Source organism: Perognathus longimembris, chromosome 9, assembly GCF_023159225.1.
Source record: "Perognathus longimembris pacificus isolate PPM17 chromosome 9, ASM2315922v1, whole genome shotgun sequence".
Lineage (NCBI taxonomy): Eukaryota > Metazoa > Chordata > Mammalia > Rodentia > Heteromyidae > Perognathus > Perognathus longimembris.
This window is the reverse complement of record NC_063169.1, coordinates 435,644-455,851: the sequence shown is the minus strand read 5'-3', so window position 1 is coordinate 455,851 and position 20,208 is coordinate 435,644. Positions and strand designations below refer to the sequence as shown.

At 46.7% G+C, this 20,208-nt stretch overlaps 1 protein-coding gene across 1 annotated transcript in view; it reads left to right on the top strand.

The window, feature by feature from the left end:
* The first annotated feature begins 1,287 nt into the window (after window positions 1–1,287).
* The window catches only part of LOC125357771 (collagen alpha-1(XIX) chain-like), a 132,338-nt gene continuing 113,417 nt past the window's right edge, over window positions 1,288–20,208 (top strand). Inside the window, exons 1-4 of the mRNA XM_048354691.1 lie at window positions 1,288–1,450; window positions 1,548–1,833; window positions 9,256–9,365; window positions 19,424–19,498. Of these exons, the coding sequence (XP_048210648.1) occupies window positions 1,288–1,450; window positions 1,548–1,833; window positions 9,256–9,365; window positions 19,424–19,498 (634 nt within the window). The remainder of the gene's footprint in view (window positions 1,451–1,547; window positions 1,834–9,255; window positions 9,366–19,423; window positions 19,499–20,208) is intronic.

Here is a 20,208-nt window from a genome sequence, read left to right as displayed (position 1 = left end):
ACTGTCCCTCAAAACAATGGAAAGCTATCTTTATTGGCCGACAGATGTTGGGTTATTCAGAAACAAAGTAGCAAATGCATAATAATTTTAGCTTATTAATTTCTCATTTTCTCCCAAAATGTTACTGTGCTCAGGAATATTTACCTTATAGGAAAAGGGATATATCTTGAGCTAAAAACAAAACTATGCATTTGTTTTTCTTAGTAAATACCTTAAAGTTTATGAAATTAAAAAAAAAAGCATTAGGGAAGATAGGCTAGGATGGGCCAATTTCCTGATGTTAAAAACACAAACTAAAGGTAAAAAGATGGGCTTCTGGTTAGGTGTTTTCAAAGCCATACTTTAAACAGCATTGATTAATTAAACGCAAACAAATACATGCAATAGAAAAATAAAGCCTGGATCCTCTTAGTTCAACTGACTTTTTAAAAAAATATTTCAGCCATTAAAAAGGTAGATAAAGCTTCACTGCTTGGCAAGAAAATCTAAAATAGAGGCAATATTTTAGAAACGAGAAACGATCACTCACAGTGTAGTGAAGGGCTGTGATTCATGGTTTTCAAATGGCTTTTGAGCTCCATGACTCATTGGACACCCTCCCTCCCCCTTCTTCCTCCTCCTCCCTTCCCCCCTTCCTCCCCCCTTCCTTCCCCTGCCTCCTGGGCCTCTTTCCACTGCTGACAAAAAATCAGGGATGGGAGTCCTCTGGGAGGAAGCACACCAGCTGGTTTGGAAACCTGATGAGAAGCGCTCACTCAGCTGGGGGGTCGGAGCTGTGACCGGGTGAGCGGGCACCAGAAGGCAGCGCTGACCCAGCGCCCACCCGGCCCGCGCGCCCGGCCCCGCTCTCTATCCAGAGCCCTCTGGACAGTGTCAGCACTCGAGAGCCGATTTGATGTATCCCTGTCGTTCTAAGTTAGCTTTTATACAGAATGATTTTCACTACTATGAATCACTAATGCAGTTTAGCTTTATTTTAATCCAGGGTCGCAACACTGAGGTCGAAAACACGGAACTGAACCAGGTTTTCTAGTGATGGGCGTACTTTCCTGAACCCTACAGTCACTTGTATTTTACAACCGCCCATGGGACACTGTGACTAAATCGGTGCACATCTATCTACCACGAGTGTACGCCTGTCTACACACACCACTGTGCGTGCAACTGACACTCGTGTCTATACATGTCTGCTTGTGTGCCAGCATCGGTCACTCGTGCCTGCACACGCACGCTGGCGTACAAGCATCAGTCGCGTGTCTGCAACTGCACGCAGGTCTGTTCAGCCCTATGGACTTGGGCTTTCTGTCTGCACACGCCTCTCCAGCGGGATCTGTAGAAGATGCCTCTCATAACTGCAGGACCCTCGAGTTCCAGGCCAAGGTGTGTAGCCCCATCCACGGAAAAAGTATTCTCAACATCACCCACACGAGTGCAGAGGAGCGGAGCCCAGGCCCGCGCGCGCGCGGGGAGGCGGCTCTGCGTGGAGTCCGGGCTCCGGGCGGGCGGGGAGGGAGACGCAGCGCGGACACCGCCTCCCCGCCCCCCAGTTGTCCACCTGCGGGGCGCGGGGCACGCGGGGCTGGGGACGCGGCCAGAGCCGGGAGGACGCGCCCGCCGCGGCCGCCACCGCGCGTCCCGGAGGCGCTTCAGATCCGGACCCGAGCCTCCGCCTGCCCGGCCGGCCCGACTCCGGCCGGAGCCGCCCGCCTCCCGCGGAGACCCCGGCCCCTGCGGCCCGCCGCCGGCCCGGAGCAGCCCCGCGGGCGCCGGGCGCCGGGCCCCGAGCCGGGCGGCTCCCCGGCTCCGCGCTCTGCGGCTCAACCGCGGCTCCAGGTAGGCGCGCGCCCCGTGCTCCTCGCCCATCCCGGGGCCCGCGGCTCTCCCTCCCGGCGGCGGTGGGGACCGAACGCGCCGGCCTCCGCCCGGGGCCCGCGCCGCCCCAGGTGGGACGGAGCCTTACCTGAAGGGATCCGGACCGCTCCGGGGAGATCCGGACCCTACCCGGCGCGGTGGATCGCGGACTCCGGGTCCGCGGGTCCCCGCGGTGCGGTGCGGTGCGGTGCGGTGCGGTGCGGTGCGGGCGGCGCGCGCCCGGCGAAGTCACCGGCGGTGCCGGGCGGTGAGGAGGCGCCGGGCGGGACGGGGGTGGCGAGGACGCGCCGGGACCCGGGCTGGGGACGTGCCCAGACCCAGAACCCGCATCGCGGGTCCCGCGCGCAAAACTCAGCGGAGCGCCGCGGCCTCCGTTCCGGGCCCCAGGAGGCCGCCGGGGACCCGGGCGACGCCGGGGCCGGGGCCGAGGTCGGGACCTGGGGCTCCGGCCCTGCTCCTCCCCGCGGCCCTTGGACGTCCATCCCGCACCTTCACCGCCGGAGCCCCGCTGCCTGCGGCTGCGGTCCGGACAGGGGGACCTCACCACGGGCGCCCCGCGCCCCGCGCCCCGCTCCCCGGCCGGGCGCTCCCTGCGGGACCAGGGGAAGTTTGCGGGTGGGAAAGACCTGGTTCTCTGGGAAAGTGGAAGGCACACGGCGGGGTGGACTCAGAGCTAAGAGGGGCAGTTATGCTGGAGGGGGAAGTTATGGGGGGACAGTTATGTCGGAGGGGACAGTTTTGGTGGAAGGGAGACGCGGTGGAACTCGAAGAGGCAAAATAAAACCACCCAGGAACTAAAAGTGAGGGGCTGAGAACCACGCTTGCTTGCTTGACCTTTGGGGAATGGAAAACTAATGGAAAGCCCATTTAACCCCCTACCCCCGCCTACCTCCACTGCACCCCTAGCCTTAACTTCCTCATTACACCCCGAACCCCACCTGCCCCCATTGCACCCCTATTCCTGCATACCCCCACGGCACCTCCTGAAACCCTGTCTTTCCCTGTTGCTCTAACCCTGAGTTACTCCCACTGCGCTCTGCACACTCTTGCCCCCCAATTCCAAGCTCCTTTGTCCCGTCTCCCCCAGGGAGAGGCGGTCTGACACAGAAGAAGAAGCCAGGGTGGTGGGCGGCCTCGGGGGAATTTGCACCTGTACCTGAGTTTGGAGGGGTTGGAATAAACGCACTGCAATGCTGATCTGCACCCCACCAAGAATGGTCAGTGAGAAACAATGGCGATTCTCACCGAAGCGCTTCGCCCGGTCTCCGGGAGCCCTGGACCTGGTGGAGGGGGCGGGGGCTGCAGCAGCTCCCCTGAACTGCAGGTGCCAGGGATGCAAGGTCTCTCTCTGGGATGAGGCTGTGCTCCTTGGGCAGGCAGCCTGGCTCCCTGGGGGGGGGGGGGGGGCGGGGAAGGGAGAGCCTGCAGAGGAAGTTAAGATGCTCCCCAGAGGACTGGAGCTGGAGAGCAAGATGGACGCCAAGGCTCACGCCTGTCATCCCAGCTACTCAGGAGGCTGAGATCTGAGGATGACAATTCAAAGCCAGCCCAGTCGGGAAAGTGTGTGAAACTCTTATCTCCAATTAGTCAGCAAAAAGCTAGAAGTCCAGCTGTGACTCAAGTGGTAGAGCGCTAGTCTTGATCAAAGAAGCTCAAGGAGAGCATCCAGGCCCTGAGTTCAAGCCTCAGTACCAGAGCATGTGTGCACACACACACACACACATACCAAACAAGAACAAAACACACACACACACACGATAAAGAAACTCCCAGGCACCTCTACGAGATTTTTTTTGCAGACTGATCTCTGAGTGGAAGGAATCTAAGTGAGGATTCCTGGCAAAAGCAGGTCGGGGGCAATAACCAGTAGAGCCCGCCTGACCTAGACAGGTGAAGGAAATATCACAAAGGCGAGGGAAAACCAAACATGATTGTATTTGTATCTGAGGCCTTGTTATCCTAGGAAACCATCCAAAACAGATGAAGGCCCGTGGAATTCTCCAGAAATAGAGAATTTTCCATCTATATCTACTTTCAGGACCCACCATTTAAATCTCTCCTACTACCACAACAGGACTTCAGTTTGGGGGTGTCCAGTGTACCCAGAGTAGAGATGGGAAGATGGGAATCACGAGGGAGAGGTAATTGGCATGAGTGGAATTCAAGGGAAGGGTGAAAAGTTAACAGGAATGTAGAGTAGTAGGCTAGAGAGATGCTAATATAGAACTCTGAACGTGCTCTGGGAAAAGGACAGATGGGCCTGGAAATGGGCTACTGAGAGGCGGCTGGGTGCGGACGGAAGAGGGGCCTGGCAGAAGAGAAGCAGGAGACACCTTCCTATCCGAAGCAACAATGAGCAAAGCCTTAGCGGTCACCGGCCTGGTAAAACAGAGCCTGAACTGGGGAGTCTGTGTGGAGGTCAGCAGATAGCCCCTGCTAGGGACATATTGGGGAGAAGAGGCTAAGGGGCAATGGATTCATTTTTGTGTATGGCAGTACTGGGATTTGCACTCAGGGCCTGTGCACTATCCTGGAGCATTTTTACACAAAGGTGGTGCCCTACCAATTGAGCAGCACCTTTACTTCCAGCTTTTTGGTGGTTAATTGGAGATAAGAGACTTTCTGGCCAAGGCTAGCTTTGAACCTGGATCCTCAGATCTCAGCCACTTAAGTAGCTAAGATTATGGGTGTGATAGATTAGCCTCAGGCTTTTTTAAGTTCCGGAAGACCTCTCTCTGTAAACACTTCACATCCGTGATAAAGTTGTCCACTTCCGTGCCATCTAGATATAAGCTCTTGTGTATGCTTGTCTGATTCTTTGCTTAGGTTTTTAACTGCATGTTTGGCTTTTTAGCTGTGTTTTTTTTTCTAAGTTTGTGGGCTACTGTAGCTTCTCTAAAGATGGTGTCAAGGTTGGTGGAGGAGCAGATGGGTGGCCCCGAAGTTTTCCTTATTTACGGTCTTACTTTGCAGCAGTGTCACTAGATGGTCCTGGTGGGCTTCTGTATCCACTGAGTGCAGTTGAGGGCGGAGTGAAAAGCCATCCATCCAGTCACGCAGCATTGATTTTCATAAAGAATGCCAGGGCACAAGGCTTCCTGCAGCCAGCCCCCAGGCTGCTCCTGCTTTCTTGAAAGTTGAAATGCTGCTCACATGACAGCCATGTCCTAGTCCATCTTCTCCTCCTCCTTCTCTTCTCACACATATACTTCTCTCGCCATTTTCTATTTTTGGTGTTAGTGTTAACCCTCCATTCCTCCACATGTTGTGCTGTACCAATGCTGTGATATGACTGTGTACAGTGTGAGATGATTGTTATATACTGTGAGATGACTGCTATACAGTCTGAGGTGACTGTTATACAGCCTGAGGTGACTGTTATACAGTGTGAGATGACTGTATACAATGTGAGACGACTGTATGCAGTGTGAGATGGCTGTTAATACAGTGTGAAACAACTGTTATGCAGTGTGAGACAGCTGTTATTACAGTGTGAATGTTATACAATGTGAGATGACTGTTATACTGGGTGAGATGACTGTTATCCAACTTGATATGACTGTCATACAATGTGAGGCAACTGTTACACAGTGTGAAATGATTGTTATACAGTGTGAGATGATGTTACACAGTGTGAGATGACTGTATACAATGTGAGATGACTATGTGCAGTGTGAGACAGCTGTTATTACAGTGTGAATGTTATACTGTGTGAGATGACTGTTATCCAACTTGATATGACTGTCATACAATGTGAGGCAACTGTTACACAGTGTGAAATGATTGTTATACAGTGTGAGATGATGTTACACAGTGTGAGATGACTGTATACAATGTGAGATGACTATATGCAGTGTGAGACAGCTGTTATTACAGTGTGAATGTTATACAATGTGAGATGACTGTTATACTGGGTGAGATGACTGTTATCCAACTTGATATGACTGTCATACAATGTGAGGCAACTTTTACACAGTGTGAAATGATTGTTATACAGTGTGAGATGACCTCTATACAGTGTGAGATGACTGTATACAATGTGAGATGACTATATGCAGTGTGAGACAGCTGTTATTACAGTGTGAATGTTATACAATGTGAGATGACTGTTATACTGGGTGAGATGACTGTTATCCAACTTGATATGACTGTCATACAATGTGAGGCAACTGTTACACAGTGTGAAATGATTGTTATACAGTGTGAGATGATGTTACACAGTGTGAGATGACTATGTGCAGTGTGAGACAGCTGTTATTACAGTGTGAATGTTATACAATGTGAGATGACTGCTATACTGTGTGAGATGACTGTTATCCAACGTGATATGACCGTCATACAATGTGAGGCAACTGTTACACAGTGTGAAATGATTGTTATACAGTGTGAGATGACCTCTATACAGTGTGAGATGACTGTATGCAATGTGAGATGACTATGTGCAGTGTGAGACAGCTGTTATACAGGGAGATAACTGCTATCCAGTCTGAGATGGCTGTTACACAGCCTGAGATGACTGCTACACAGTTTGAGATGACCATATACAATGTGAGATGACTGTTATACAGTGTGAGATGCCATTGTACAATGTGCAGTTCTTCATGTTCCAAGGGTAGATTTTATTGGTTTTGCTTGAGTCTTGCACCGACAGGCCTCTGGTGGTTGTATCTAGTAAGTAAGCTCAGTACCAGTAAGCTCAGACCACGTTACAATAAATAATACCAATCATTGTTGTTAAGAGCTAGTTTCAGTAGATGGTCGATTATCGGCATTTACATCATTTCACCACCCAAAAGCCAGACGTAGAGGTGTGGCTCACATGGTAGCTCTCCAACCTGGAGGGAAAAAGCTAAAGGACAGTGCCCAGGCCCTGAGTTCAAGCCCCAGTACAGAAAAAAAGAAAGAATGAAAGGAAGGAAAAAAGGAGGAGAAATAAAAGAGACTTCAAAGGAAGTCTTGCATTTGGCAGTTTCACTGGGGCTGATCCTGAGAGCACCTCCAACAGAGGTTAAGGATCTGGGCATGTGTTCTTACATGTGTTTTACGTAAAGGGATTTACAAGAGACTTCAATGAAGACTTTTCAAATGTCCCCAACTTAGCAGAGTAAATTGCCATTTAATCGAAGCCTGAGCAAGAGAAACCTCAAACAATAAAGACATTTCAGAACTGTACAGAGAGAATGCTCATGCTCCATACCTGCAATGATTGAAGAATTATAAAAGAAATATTAAGTATCACTAATATATTAGAGTATATCCTAAGATTTATAGATGGCAGTCTTTCAGTCTTTCAAAGTTGACACCAGTGGTTTATGACTGTAATTCTAGCAATCTGAGGGTTGTGGTTTGAGCCCCACCAGGCAGGAAAGTCCCGGAGACAATCTTTGGCAAGAAGCCAAAGTAGAGTTGTGGCTAAGATGGTAGAGTTTTAGCCTTGAGGGGAAAAAGCTAAGGAACAGTGCCCAGGCCCTGAGTTCACACACACACACACACACACACACACACACACACACACACACACTCACTTGACAAGTGTCTCTGTTAGTTTCCATTTTTCTAGGCACTGAGTGCTAGCCATGGTGGTGGGAGAGACAGGCAGAACCCCCATGCCTAGAGCTTGGAGTTGAGTGTGGACAATAAACGTATGTGCAAAGGCAAGATAAGGGCCCGCAGGGGGAGGAGTGGGGTGGGGCGCCTCCTGGTGGGTGAAGGCTGCGGCTCTTGACAGATGACAAGGGAACAGGTCCCAGGTTTACCCAGGCACCCGCAGGCTGGAGGGAGAGGGAGTGGTGCATGTTTAGGCTAATATGGAAATCAGGCTAATATAACAGGATGCCAAAGCCACATCGTCTGCTATCTCTATGCATTAGAAAACTTATATTTATAGATAAATAACTTGTGTTTCCAAAACGTTCTATAATACGTTCACAAGTGGCTGAGCCCAGGGTGAAGCCATGATTTTCAGATACTATGTTATAGTGATGATTTATTAATGAATAGAAATAACCTCAGTTTAAAATACAACCAGGGCTCTCTCAGATAATACATGCGTTTGTTTCTGTCTGTGTGTGTTTGTGCACGCGCGCTGGTGTTGGGGTTTAAACTCAGGGCCTGAGTGCTGTCCCTTAGCTTTTCCATCAATGTTGGTGCTGTACCACTTTGCTGAAGTTACACTTGTGGTTTTTTGCTGGCTAACTGGAGAGAAGAGTCTCATGGACTTTCCTGCCTAAGCTTGTTTTGCACGATGATCCTCAGATCTCAGCCTCCTGAACAGCTAGTACTGGAATGAGCCACCAGTGCAGTTAGAGCACTGGATTAATATTTGGCAGTTCATATATTTGAAATAGAATTGATCTTTTAACAGCTACCAGCTGATAAGGAGGAACTGCGTGGGTAGGCTTTGCCAGGTCACCTGAGGACCGGGACTTTCTCAGGGGGAGGAAATTAAGAAGGAAGCCATGAAAGCAGCTGTTTAGTATTTAGAACCACACATACAGTTTTAATATTGCAATTGCTGCTGCTAGCTATTCATCCAGAAATATCTAAAATCTTGAATTAATTTTAAAATGCTGACCTATGGGAATCTGGCACATGCAGCGTACAAAAGACGGTGACTTTAGTGGTTGAATTTTCTTCAAAGAGAAAGAGTCTGTTTAGACACTAGTATGCAGAATCCTTCCACATTTCACTAAACTTCAGGTAATGGAGACAGGTATGACAGTTATTTGTAGATCTAGAACTCTTAAATAGCTGTCTAATAACACTGTAAAAAACACTAAGGATTTAGGATATTTTGCTTACAATTGATTTCCATTTTGGTTACTTTACTACAATGAAGTTAAACTGTGTTCTTTTTATTACAGAAATGTTATCTAGTGAGTCTTTCATTGGAGTACTTGTAGAAGGGGAATGTACATTGAAAGGACAGTTATGTAGCATGTTAATGTGACAGTGGTGCTGAGTACAGTGTTGAGCGATGTCAGCACTGCACGTGGGTATGTAGATACATTACAGGCGTGCATTGCGTAGATCCATGTTTCTCTTTACATAGAAGGCATGGTAGACTGTGTGTGAGCATGTGTGCCTGCGTGTGTATGTGTGTGTGTGTGTGTGCTAGTACTGGGGCTTGAACTCAGGGCCTGGACACTGTCCCTGAGCCTTTTCACTCAAAGCTGGTGCTCTACCAGTGGAATCACAACTCCACTTCTGGCTTTTGCTGATTAATTGGAAATAAGAGTTTCATGGACTTTTCTGCCCAGGCTGGCTTGGAACCTTGATCCTCAGCTGGGATGGCAGGTGTGAGCCACTGCCCCTTTCTGGATGCAGTTGAACAGAAAACAATGAACTCAGCATGGCTTCTCTTCCCTTGCAGGTCTGCTGCAGGTCCGCTGCTCGGAGCACCATGACACTCACCGGCTCCTGGAGCTTCTGGCCTTGGATGGTGGTGCTTCTGTTTCAGGCCTCCACCTCTGTGATGGTCAAAGAGGAAGCAGGTACACGGTCACCTCTGTCTGGTTGAAAAATGTTACTGCTGTCCTTCATGTACTTACACATCATTAGACAGATCTTGTTAGGCTGGCCATGGTGGCAGATGAAACCGGCCTTTCCTCACCAGTGACCTTCACAAACGGAGAACTGAGAACTGCTCAAAGGACTTAGTTTTTCACGCACTATTGTGTGTGACTAGCCTTTCCTTTGTGCCCTTGGCATTGATAATTGCATGCATGTGCACCACATTTGTGGATGTGTGATATTGCCTTGTCTTTTCCCCTTTACAAATTACTTGCCCAAGTTACAAGTGCAGAAACTCACTACTAATTAGGATGAATGAGGACATGTCTAATCTTAATTAGGGAAGGTGAAAAATTGAACGGGAGGTGTAAAGGGAAATGTGGTCTAATCATATGTCAGCTTTGTAGTGTATCAGATGAGGAAAACAAAAGGTGACACATTTCTGGAGGACCTTTAGATCTAAGCAGACTTTACTTATTTACAGCTGTTCAGTTCGTCAATCTCCTCATACACATTTCCAAAGTGGATGATGTCTCAAAGTAGAGGTCAGTGTGAGACAACTGTGGTGTGTGCATGTGCACAGGTTCTAGGGCTTGCACTCAGGCCTCAGCTCTGTCCCTGCGCTTTTGTGCTCAAGGCTAGTGCTCTACCACTTGAGATAGCTCCACTTCTGGTGGTTAATTGCAGATTAGAGTCTCATGGACTTTCCTGCACAGCCTGGCATCGACTTTCTTCAGTACTCAGTCTCTTTCGTAGCTACGATTTCCGGTGCTTCTTGATCACTCTCCCTTCCATCATTCTCCCCACTCCCCTTCTTCTGCAGATTAATTTCCCACCTTCCACCTCGCCCATCACATCTGTACATCAAGCACTTTGGTACCATTCATTCCCTGACCCATCTTCTATCTCTAGGATCCACGCACGAGGTAGAACACGCATCCTCTGTCTCTAGGATTTACGTGTGAGGTAGATCATGCATCCTCTGTTTCTAGGATCTATGTGTGAGGGAGAGCCCACATCCCATCTCTAGGATCTATGTGTGAGGGAGAGCCCGCATCCTCTGTCTCTAGGACCCACCTGTGAAGTAGAACATATACATCCTTTGGCTGTACTGGGCCTGGCTTAGGTTGCTTAGTGTGATTTTTCCAGACTGGGTGTTCTGCGTTTGTACTCTGCTATTCCAAATGTTAATCGGATTATACTACGTGAGAATGACTACCAGAATGCTTGGTAGTCTCTTGGTCTAGTCAAATTAATTTCTTTGAAATGTGAGTTCAAAATCACAGGCTCATACCTGTATTCCTGCCTACCCAGGAGCTGAGATCTGAGGATCACAGTTTAAAGCCAGCCTGGGCAAGGAAGTCCACGAGACTCTTATTTCCAATTAACCACAAAAAAAACTGGCAGTAGAGTTGTGGCTCCAGGAGTAGAGCACCAGCCTTGAGCCATGAAGCTAATGGACAGCCCCCAAGACCTGAGTTCAAGTACCCTGGCTGGCACACACTTAGAATGATTGTAAGTGGTAACAAGGTCCATGGCGCCACGCTGCACTAAGGACATGCATAAAGCAGAGACTTGGGCTGACTTCTGGCTCCCTTTGGCACAAGGGATACAGGGAGACCTGACTCCGAATGTCTCCCACGTCCCCCTATACTGGTGATGTCAGTGTGGCGCAGGCCCAGGACCCCTGGAGGAGGTGCGGCCCTGCTGCCTCGGGCTGCCATGTCTGTCCCCTCCCCGTGTCCCTGCTCGGGGCCGGGCGCCCGTTTTAGTTTCCTCATGTGCAGACCTGCCCCTGTGGTCACTCACATTTACCGGAGGGAAGCGATTACATCTAAAAATAAAATATAGCAAATCTGAGGGAGAGGCTAGGGTTTCAGCCCTGCACTCTGAGTGTGTCAAGAGTTTCCTGTTGAAACTTCATGTACAGAAGATAACCGAGCCTTTCAATTACTTCACTGTAATTCTAGCGTATCTTGAGCAATTTCCTGGAACATTGTCCTGGACTGAGTAGGATTCAGGAGTAATGTAGGATGATTTGGCTATCACGTGAGTTTGCAAACACTGAAGGACAGCATTTAATTGTTCTTGTTATTTAAGTTTCCTTTATCACATTATCTGATAAGCATATTTGTATGTTTCCATACAGCCAATAACCACCAATAAAATTCAACTTGCATGTCATGGTTTTTGTTCAATTATTTGCCCAGGAAAATGGGGAAGAGAATTGTATTAAAATCTGTACAGAGCCTGGCACCAGTGGCTCATGCCTGTCCTCAGTAGCTATGCTTTGACCATGGTCCAAAGCCATCCCAGACAGAAAAGTCCAAGAGATTCAATCTCTATATGACCAGCAAAATGTTAGGCTGCAGGTATGGCTCAGTGGCAGAGCACCAGCAGAGCAAGCAAACTGAGAAAGCTCAAGGAACTGGGTTCAAGCCCTGGTACTGGCACCAAATGTGTATACGTGTCTATGTGCCAGCACACACACATACACACACACGTACACATTGCTAGAGAATCTATGAAAAATAATTTTACCATTATTTTTAGGATGTTGTTCAGAGAAGTTACCATTTCCTAAGTCAGGCAATGAATACATTTCTTACCTTTTTTTTTTACACTGCCTCCCCTTCCTTTGTTTCCCCACCTCCTTCCCTGTCCCTGCCCGCAAGTTGTGCAGCTTATTTCCTACATAGTGTCCTCTGAAACAGGGGCTACATTTTCACCCTCTTCCTCCCTTTCTGCACCTCCCCTTTGCCCACCCCCAAAAGAAAGACAACATCAACAACAACAAACAATGCTAAAGAATCTTACAACTTACTTTATGCAGTTGCTTGACACTGTTTCCTACATGACAGAAATAATTATTTTCTTAAATGGGTCTTTAGACAAAAGTATTAAATTATCATACAAATATTAGAATACAGAAAAGCAACATAAAATACTAAAAAGATTCAATATAAGTGTTCAATACTGAGAGTCAATATAAAATACTAAAATGATGAAATAACATTAAAAATGATTTTTTTAAGCTGAAGAGCTCAGAGACAGTGCCTAGGCCCAGAATTCAAGCCCCAGAAATGACCAAATTAATAAATAAATATGAAAAAGGACTCATTTTCTTTGTTTCCTTGTGCTGGTCCTGAGCCTAGAACTCAAGTCCCTGGGCACTGTCACCACTCAAGGCTAGTGCTCTATCACTTGAGCTACAGCGCCAACTCTCACTTGTCCTGTGATTAATTGGGAATAAGAGTCTCACAGACTTTCCTGTCCAGGCTGGCTTCAAACTTCAACCCTCAGATCTCAGCCTCCCAAGTAGCTAGGATGATAGGCAGGAGCCACCAGTGCTCACCTTAAAATGATCATTGTTTTTTAACTTACAGTAATGCTCTGTGTGAACTATCTAGATGGAAATGATCATCAGCCCAATCAATACATGTATAAACCCTGCCAATCTGATTTTCTATTAATTCTAAGAAGAAAACTTATTATTTTGAAATGTGGCTTTTATTTAATGATGTTTCACTTTAAACTGGGAGGAGAAAGAATGCTAACATTCAGAGAATTGTCTTCATTGTCTTTTAGAAATCCTCTGCTCCATAGGAAATCATGTGAAAGTACTGGCACTGAGCAATGTGCTTTGTAGACTTGAAGGAGGGCGTAGCCGCTGGTGCTGATGAGGATGTTAAGCACAGTTATTTGGGTCTGGGTGCTGATAAGGAGGGGATGTTAACTTTGGTATTTGGGTGCAGTGTTCGTAAGGACTGGGATGTTAACTACAGGTGTTGTGGTCTGGGTGCTGATACGGAGAGGGATGTTAACCATAGGTATCTGGTTGTATGAACACATAATGAGGGGGATATTAACTCTAGGTATTTGGGTCTGGGTGCTGATAAGTAGGTATTTCAGTGCAGTGTTTATAAGTATGGAGATGTTAACTATAGGTATTTGGGTTGATAAAGTGGGAGATGATTATGAGGCATTTGGAGCAAAGGCAAGCACCAAAGATGCTTTCCTGACCTTTTGTGACTCACTCTTAAAATAGCCATTCTCCCATTTTTTTCTATTCTTTGGTTGCCATTTCATATAATTGTCATCATATTCTGTGCAGGGTTCTTTGTCTGTTTTTGTGAACCCCTGTCTTCCTTCAGCATAGCGTTGTATTCTTTGATCTAACATGCTAACAATGTGCCCTGGGCCCTGAAGACCAGGCGTGGATCAGGAGAAGGTACCGGAGGAGGCCTGGGGCTCCCTCTGTTCAGTGAGAAATGTCTGCTCTAGCCTTTGAACTTCTTCCTTTTTCCTTTCAGAAGCAGGGCAGGACTTGAACCCAGGGTCTGACACTTTCACCCACAAGCAGGTGCACTACCACCCCAGCTGTGCCTCCAGTCCCTCTTTTAGCTTTAGACAATGCAGAGCACATAAGGCCCCCCCCATCCATTTCTAGAGGCCAGCATGCCGGTTCTGTGCCTGGCTGGCTGGTGCTCTCCCTAGGTGTGCACGGTGTCAGCTTCTGATGCCACACATAGAGAAGGGGATGCAGGGGAGAGAAGATGGGCAAGCAGAGCTCCTGCCCAGCTCGGCATGCTTCAGCCAAGCCTTGAGGCTAGATCCAGAGAGACACTGTGTGTTCCCAGGGGCATGCGGAGTCGCGGAAGTCAGCGAGACCTCAAGGGTGGACTGCCTTAATAGAAGAGCTAAAGGAAGGCTCCAGTGCTGACACAAAGAAAAAACCAGCTAGCCAAATCGTGTATTTCTGTGCAAGTCACACTAACCATGCTGAATGGGCTGGACGCAGCCGCAGGGAGCGTTCCTGCGCTTCTTTCTCGGGGTTTCAGCCTCGCTGCTTTGTGGGGCGTGGGGCTGTGTGCGTTCAGCCCTTCTCGGCCCACGGCTGCCGCCGAGACGCCCTCGGCACAGGGGCAGCAGGCACACATTCTGGGTCTAAATCAGCTGAAAACAGTAGAACCCAAAACCCACGGTCACTGTTCTTAGCTCTCACTGAGGAGAAAGGGAGTTCATCCTATTTTCAGTGAAGAACTAGAAGAAGAAGGTGAAAAGCAGATCTGGACACCTGTGGCTCCCGCCTGTCATCCTAGCTACTCAGGAGGCTGAGATCTGAGGGTCTAGGTTCAGAGCCAGCCCGGGCAGGAAAGTCTGTGAGACTAGATCCGGTCTGGCAAAAAGCCAGACTAGAAGCGTGGTGCAAGTGGAAGAGCACCAGCATGATTATCAAGAAAGCCCAGTGAGAGAATGAGGTCCTGAGTTCAAGTACTGAGCTGGCAATAAATACACAAATACATAAATAAATATCTAAATAAGTAAGGATGGGGTGGGGCTTAGGGCGAGAGTGCGAATGGAGATCAGAAAGGAGGACACTCAATGCACGCGTGTGAACTTGGAACCAGGTCACTGGAGGGGAGGGTGGGGTTGGGAGAGATGGGAGAATGATGGACCAAGGGCTGGGAATATGGCCTAGTGGTAGAGTGCTCGCCTCCTATACATGAGGCCCTGGGTTCGATTCCTCAGCACCACATATACAGAAAATGGCCAGAAGTGGCGCTGTGGCTCAGGTGGCCGAGTGCTAGCCTTGAGCAAAAAGAAGCCAGGGACAGTGCTCAGGCCCTGAGTTCATGGCCTAGGACTGGCCAAAAAAAAAGAAAGAGAGAGAGAATGATGGACCAAGACACATTGTACGCATGAACTGACCTGATTGGTTGAAATCTCTCTGTACAACTATGTAAAGATAATTTAAAAATTCATAGAAACACAGTCAAGTGGCGTTTTTCTGTGCCTCCCTGTGTGCTATAGTAAATTGAGGGCTTTCGTCTGAGAGGTGTGGAAGGTACCAATGACAGGAAAACTAGAGTCAGGAACTGCGGAGGCTTCTCTGTCATCCCGTGTCTCTATTTGGGGTTTTGTTTCCTGTGTTTTGGACATCATCTCCAAAATGTCCCTGCTGCTCCCTATTAATACATAGCAATTTTACATCTTTATGCAGCAGTTAATGATACATTTAATTTAAAAAGTGATCTAATCTCAACATGCAGGTGGCCATACTGGCAGGCATACATGGCAAAGGAGCAAGAGATGAAGGCAAAGGGTGATTGTGTGTGTGTGTGTGTGTGTATGCACGCATGCACGTGTATGTGTATGTGCGTGTATGTGAAGAGATTTAACTTTAAGCATGTGTTTAGGGAGCAAATGCATATCTCCTAAAGGGTGATCAGTTGGATGCCAGTGGAACACACAGTAATCCTGCCTACTCAGGAGGCTGAGCTCTGAGGATCGCAGTTCAAAGCCAGCCTGAGCAGGAACGCCCCTGGGACTCATCTCCAATTAACTACCACAAGAAAGCCAGAAGTGGCGCTGTGGCTCAAGTGGTGGAAAAAGCCAAGTGAGAGCTGGAAGCCTTGAGTTCAAGCCCCAGGACTGGCACCAAAACATAAATAAAGCTGAATTTTGGAATATGACGTTATTTAATGTAAAATATGTTTTTGAGAAGAAATGATGAATGCAGAGGGGGAAACAGGTTTCTAGGAACCCCATCTTACCCAACTCTGTCCTGAGCAGCCATTTCTAGGAACCCTGTCTCACCTGACTGTCCCGAGCAGCTATTTGGCCCCCATTTCCTCGACTATTTGTTCTCAAGTGTTCAAGAGTCTGAGGTTTGGAAGGAGCAAGGGGTCAAAAACTGCCAAGAAGAATGCATTTTCTTTGTGTGTGAACCGGGTTGCTCAGGGCCCAGCTGCCTGTCTGTTTCCCATGCCTCTTTCAGTACCATCCAGCCCTAGGGCAGGGAGGAGGGGACAGGCCTAGCAATCCACAGCTGCATCTTAGCATAAATTTATTAGGGACATTTATATTTACTTTTACATAACCTGGTGCAATATTTGATTCTGATTCATAAGTCTTTAAGATACATTAATATTAAACTGAATATTAATATGCTTAATTTAAGTAAATTAGAATAGCCAACTTGTCATATGAACTTCTACCGTCTTGTCATTTTTATGCAAAGGATTCACAAAACTGCCTGCATCCAGGTCTTTGTGGCTCCAATCTTACTCCCCAAATAATTAACATTTAAGTTGCTCAGGTTTTCACAACAAAGCATATGCTCTAACGATAGGACATGTCATTTGATTTTCCTGAGTAAAAGACTCTGTGTACAAACACATGGATAATGCTGCAGGAGTTGAGTTCCATTCATTTCAAAGTGACAGGTTTCTTACTTCGACATTATTGGATATTCTGTAAGTCCTTGGAAGAATTTAAATAACCTGTAAAGCAGGCTGCAAACCCACCTTCATTCCTTCCTGCTGCCTTGAGACTTGTTTTGTCATCTACTGAGACAAACAGACAAATAGACAAACAGTTGATAGGTGACAGATAATTGATAGATACGTCAATACGTAGATGTTAGATTGATAAGATAGATATGTGATACACAAATGTAAAATTGATCTCATTATAGTCACTTAGTCATTCATAGTCCTTACAAAATTTTAAGTAGGATTTGGGCTTGGGTGGGTTTTTAGATTACAGCATTTTCTCTCACTCAAGGCTGGCGCGTTGCTACTAGAGCCACAGCGCCACGTCTGGCTTTTTGCTGATTCGTTGGAGATTCGAGTCCCACAGTCTTTCCTGTGCAGGCTGGCTTTGAGGCACCATCCTCCGTTCTCAGCCGTCTCAGCTAGAATTACAGACATGAGCCATCTGTGACTGGCAATAAACGGCTAGGTGGTTTTTGGGTTCAGAGCACTGGTGAGTGACACTATTGTGAATACACTTGTCTCAAAGGGGCAGTGCCAGTCTGTTGGTGTCTCTGTGGGGTTTTCTTCTGCATTTCACCCATTTCCCTTGATCTTGAGCATTTTTTAACATATAGGTTGGAAATTTGGATATCCCCTTGTGTGGAATGCTTTTTCTTCCACACACATTTAAAGCAATATTTCTAGTCTTTTTCCTGTTGAGGTTGGGAACTCATCTTTTGTGTGCAATGCACTAATGGGATGCATGTGTTATAAATAGCTCCTGATCTTCCACTCTCCTTTTAGAGCTGTATATGATGAGTGCCTGCTCCTAGGCTGCCATTTTTACTTTGCTACTATCTTTTGATTAAATAACATTTTAATTTTAATGACCTACATTTTATCCATATCTTACTTCTTTTCTTTTTTTTTTTGTCAGTCATGGGGCTTGAACTCTGGGCCTGGGTACTATCCCTGAGCTCTTCAGCTCAAGGCTGGCACTCTACCACTTGAGTCACAGCTCCACTTCAGGTTTTCTGGTGGTTAATTGGAGATAAGAGTCTCATGGACTTTGCTGCCAAGGCTGCCTTTGAATCACGATCCTCAGATCTCAGCCTCCTGAGTAGCTAGACACCAGCGCCTGGCACTATCTTACTTTTTAAAAAAGATATATTTATTTTATTATTATTATTATTATTATTTTATTTTATTTTATTTTTTGCCAGTCCTGGGCCTTGGACTCAGGGCCTAAGCACTGCCCTTGGCTTCTTCTTTTTTTTTTTTTTTTTTGCTCAAGGCTAGCACTCTGCCACTTGAGCCACAGCATACCTTCTGGCCTTTTCTATATATGTGATGTTTGGGAATTGAACCCAGGGCTTCGTGTATACGAGGCAAGCACTCTACCACTAGGCCATATTCCCAGCCCACTATCTAACTTTTTGAATAATGTTTTCTCTGTCCTTTACACAAAAACTGTTACTACTCCAACTCCATGAAGATTTTATATTGTATCTGAACTATTTTACTTTTTATGTTTATGATTACCTGTAATTCACTTTTGTGCAAAATATGAAGAAAGAATCTGAATTCAACCAGGTGCTAGTGGCTCACGCCTGTAATCCTAGCTACTCACGAGGCTGAGATCTGAGGATCACTGTTAGAAGCCAATCTGGGCAGGAAAGTCTGTTAGACTCTTATCTCCAATTAACCACCAGAAAACTGGAAGTGGTGCTATGGCTCAAAGTGGTAGAACACTATCTTTGAGCAAAAAGATCTCAGGGACAGTGCCCAGGCCCCATGATTGACCAAAAAAAAAAAAGGAAAATATATCTAAATTCAGTGTTTTTCTGTATGAACATAGAATTAAGATACGATTAAATACAGCAGTGTTCACTTATTTCTCCTCTATCAGAACAAACCTTGGAAATTAGTTTAGTGATTGGTTAAAGTTAGATACATTCCTAATTAACGTAAAATACATAGGAATAAATAGCGTGTTGGAATAGTAGTGATAATATCAATGACACCTAACACCAACAAGTGTGTGCCGCATGCCAGACCACACTACAAATGCTGGCTAAGCAAATGCCTGAAATCCTGGCAGACACACATAGCTTTGGCCTCATTTTGCAGAAATTTAGTAAAATTATTCAATTTATTTTTAAATTGTTTTTGGCCAGTCCTGGGCTTTGAACTCACGGCCTGGGCACTGTCCCTGAGCTTCTTTTGCTCAAGGCTAGCACTCTACCACTTGAGCCATGTGCCACTTCTGGCAAAAGTTTATGTGGTACTGAGGAATTGAACCCAGGGTTTCATGCATGCTAGGCAAGCACCGTACTACTAATCCATATTTCCAGCTCAATTTATTTTTATTTTTGTTTTAATCTTAGGTTCCTTCTTTTCTTTCTTCCTTTACTCTTTCTTCTCTCTCTCTGTCTCTGTCACTGTCTCTCTCTCTCCCTCTGTCTCTCTTCCTTTCCTGGCTTTGGGACTTGAACTCAGGGCCTAGGTATTCTCCCTTAGTTTTGTGCTCAAGGCTGGCACTCTAGCACTTGAGCCACATCTCTACTTCTGGCTTTTTGTTGGTTAATTGGATATGAGTGTCATGGACTTCAAACTGTGATCCTCAGATCTCAGCCTCCTGAGTAGCTAGGATTATAAGTGTGAGCCACTTGTGCCCAGCTAATCTTAAATTTCTGATTAGATTGTATGGGAGGACACAGTTTTATTTGGAAAAGTTGGCAGAAAACATAATGCAAATAATTAATCTTCTTTTTAAACAGAAAAGACATGTCCAGCATTGAGAATGGAGGGATATCATTTTATGCAAGTCAGCAGAAAGGAACTTAACATTTCAGGTAAGCATTGTGATCCTTTGCTAAGTACCATTTTATGTAAAATTATCACTAAGTATGCAACACGCTGTAGGTGATTCTTTGACGTTGTAAAATATAATAATAATTTCCTTATAAAAATAAAAGCACAAGCCAAGCACTGGGGGCTCACGCCTCTCATCCCAGCCAATCAGGGAGCTAAGATCTAAAGATTGTGACTTTAAGTCAGGCTAGGCTGGAAAGTTCATGAGACCCTTTTTTTTTTGGCCAGTCCTGGGCCTTGAACTCAGGGCCTGAGCACTGTCCCTGGCTTCTTTTTGCTCACGGTTAGCACTCTACCACTTGAGCCACAGTACCACTTCTGTTTTTTTCTATATATGTGGTGCTGGGGAATTGAACCAGGGCTTCATGTATATAAGGCGAGCACTCTACCAATAGGCCATATTCCCAGCCCCTCATGAGACTTTTGTCTCCAGCAAAACCACCAAAAAGGCCTGAAGTGGAGCTGTCAAGTCATAGAGTGCTAGCCTTGAGCACAAAAGCTCAGGGACAGGGCCCCAGACCCTGAATTCAAACCACAGAAAAGACACAAAAGAAAGAATGAACAAAAGAAAGAAAGAAAAAGAGAGCGAGAAAGCGAGAGACGAAGGAGGAAGGGAGGGAGGGAGGGAGGAAGGAGACACAGAGAACTTTGCTAATCTCAAGCAGCAGGGTTCCATTTGAAATAATCCGTT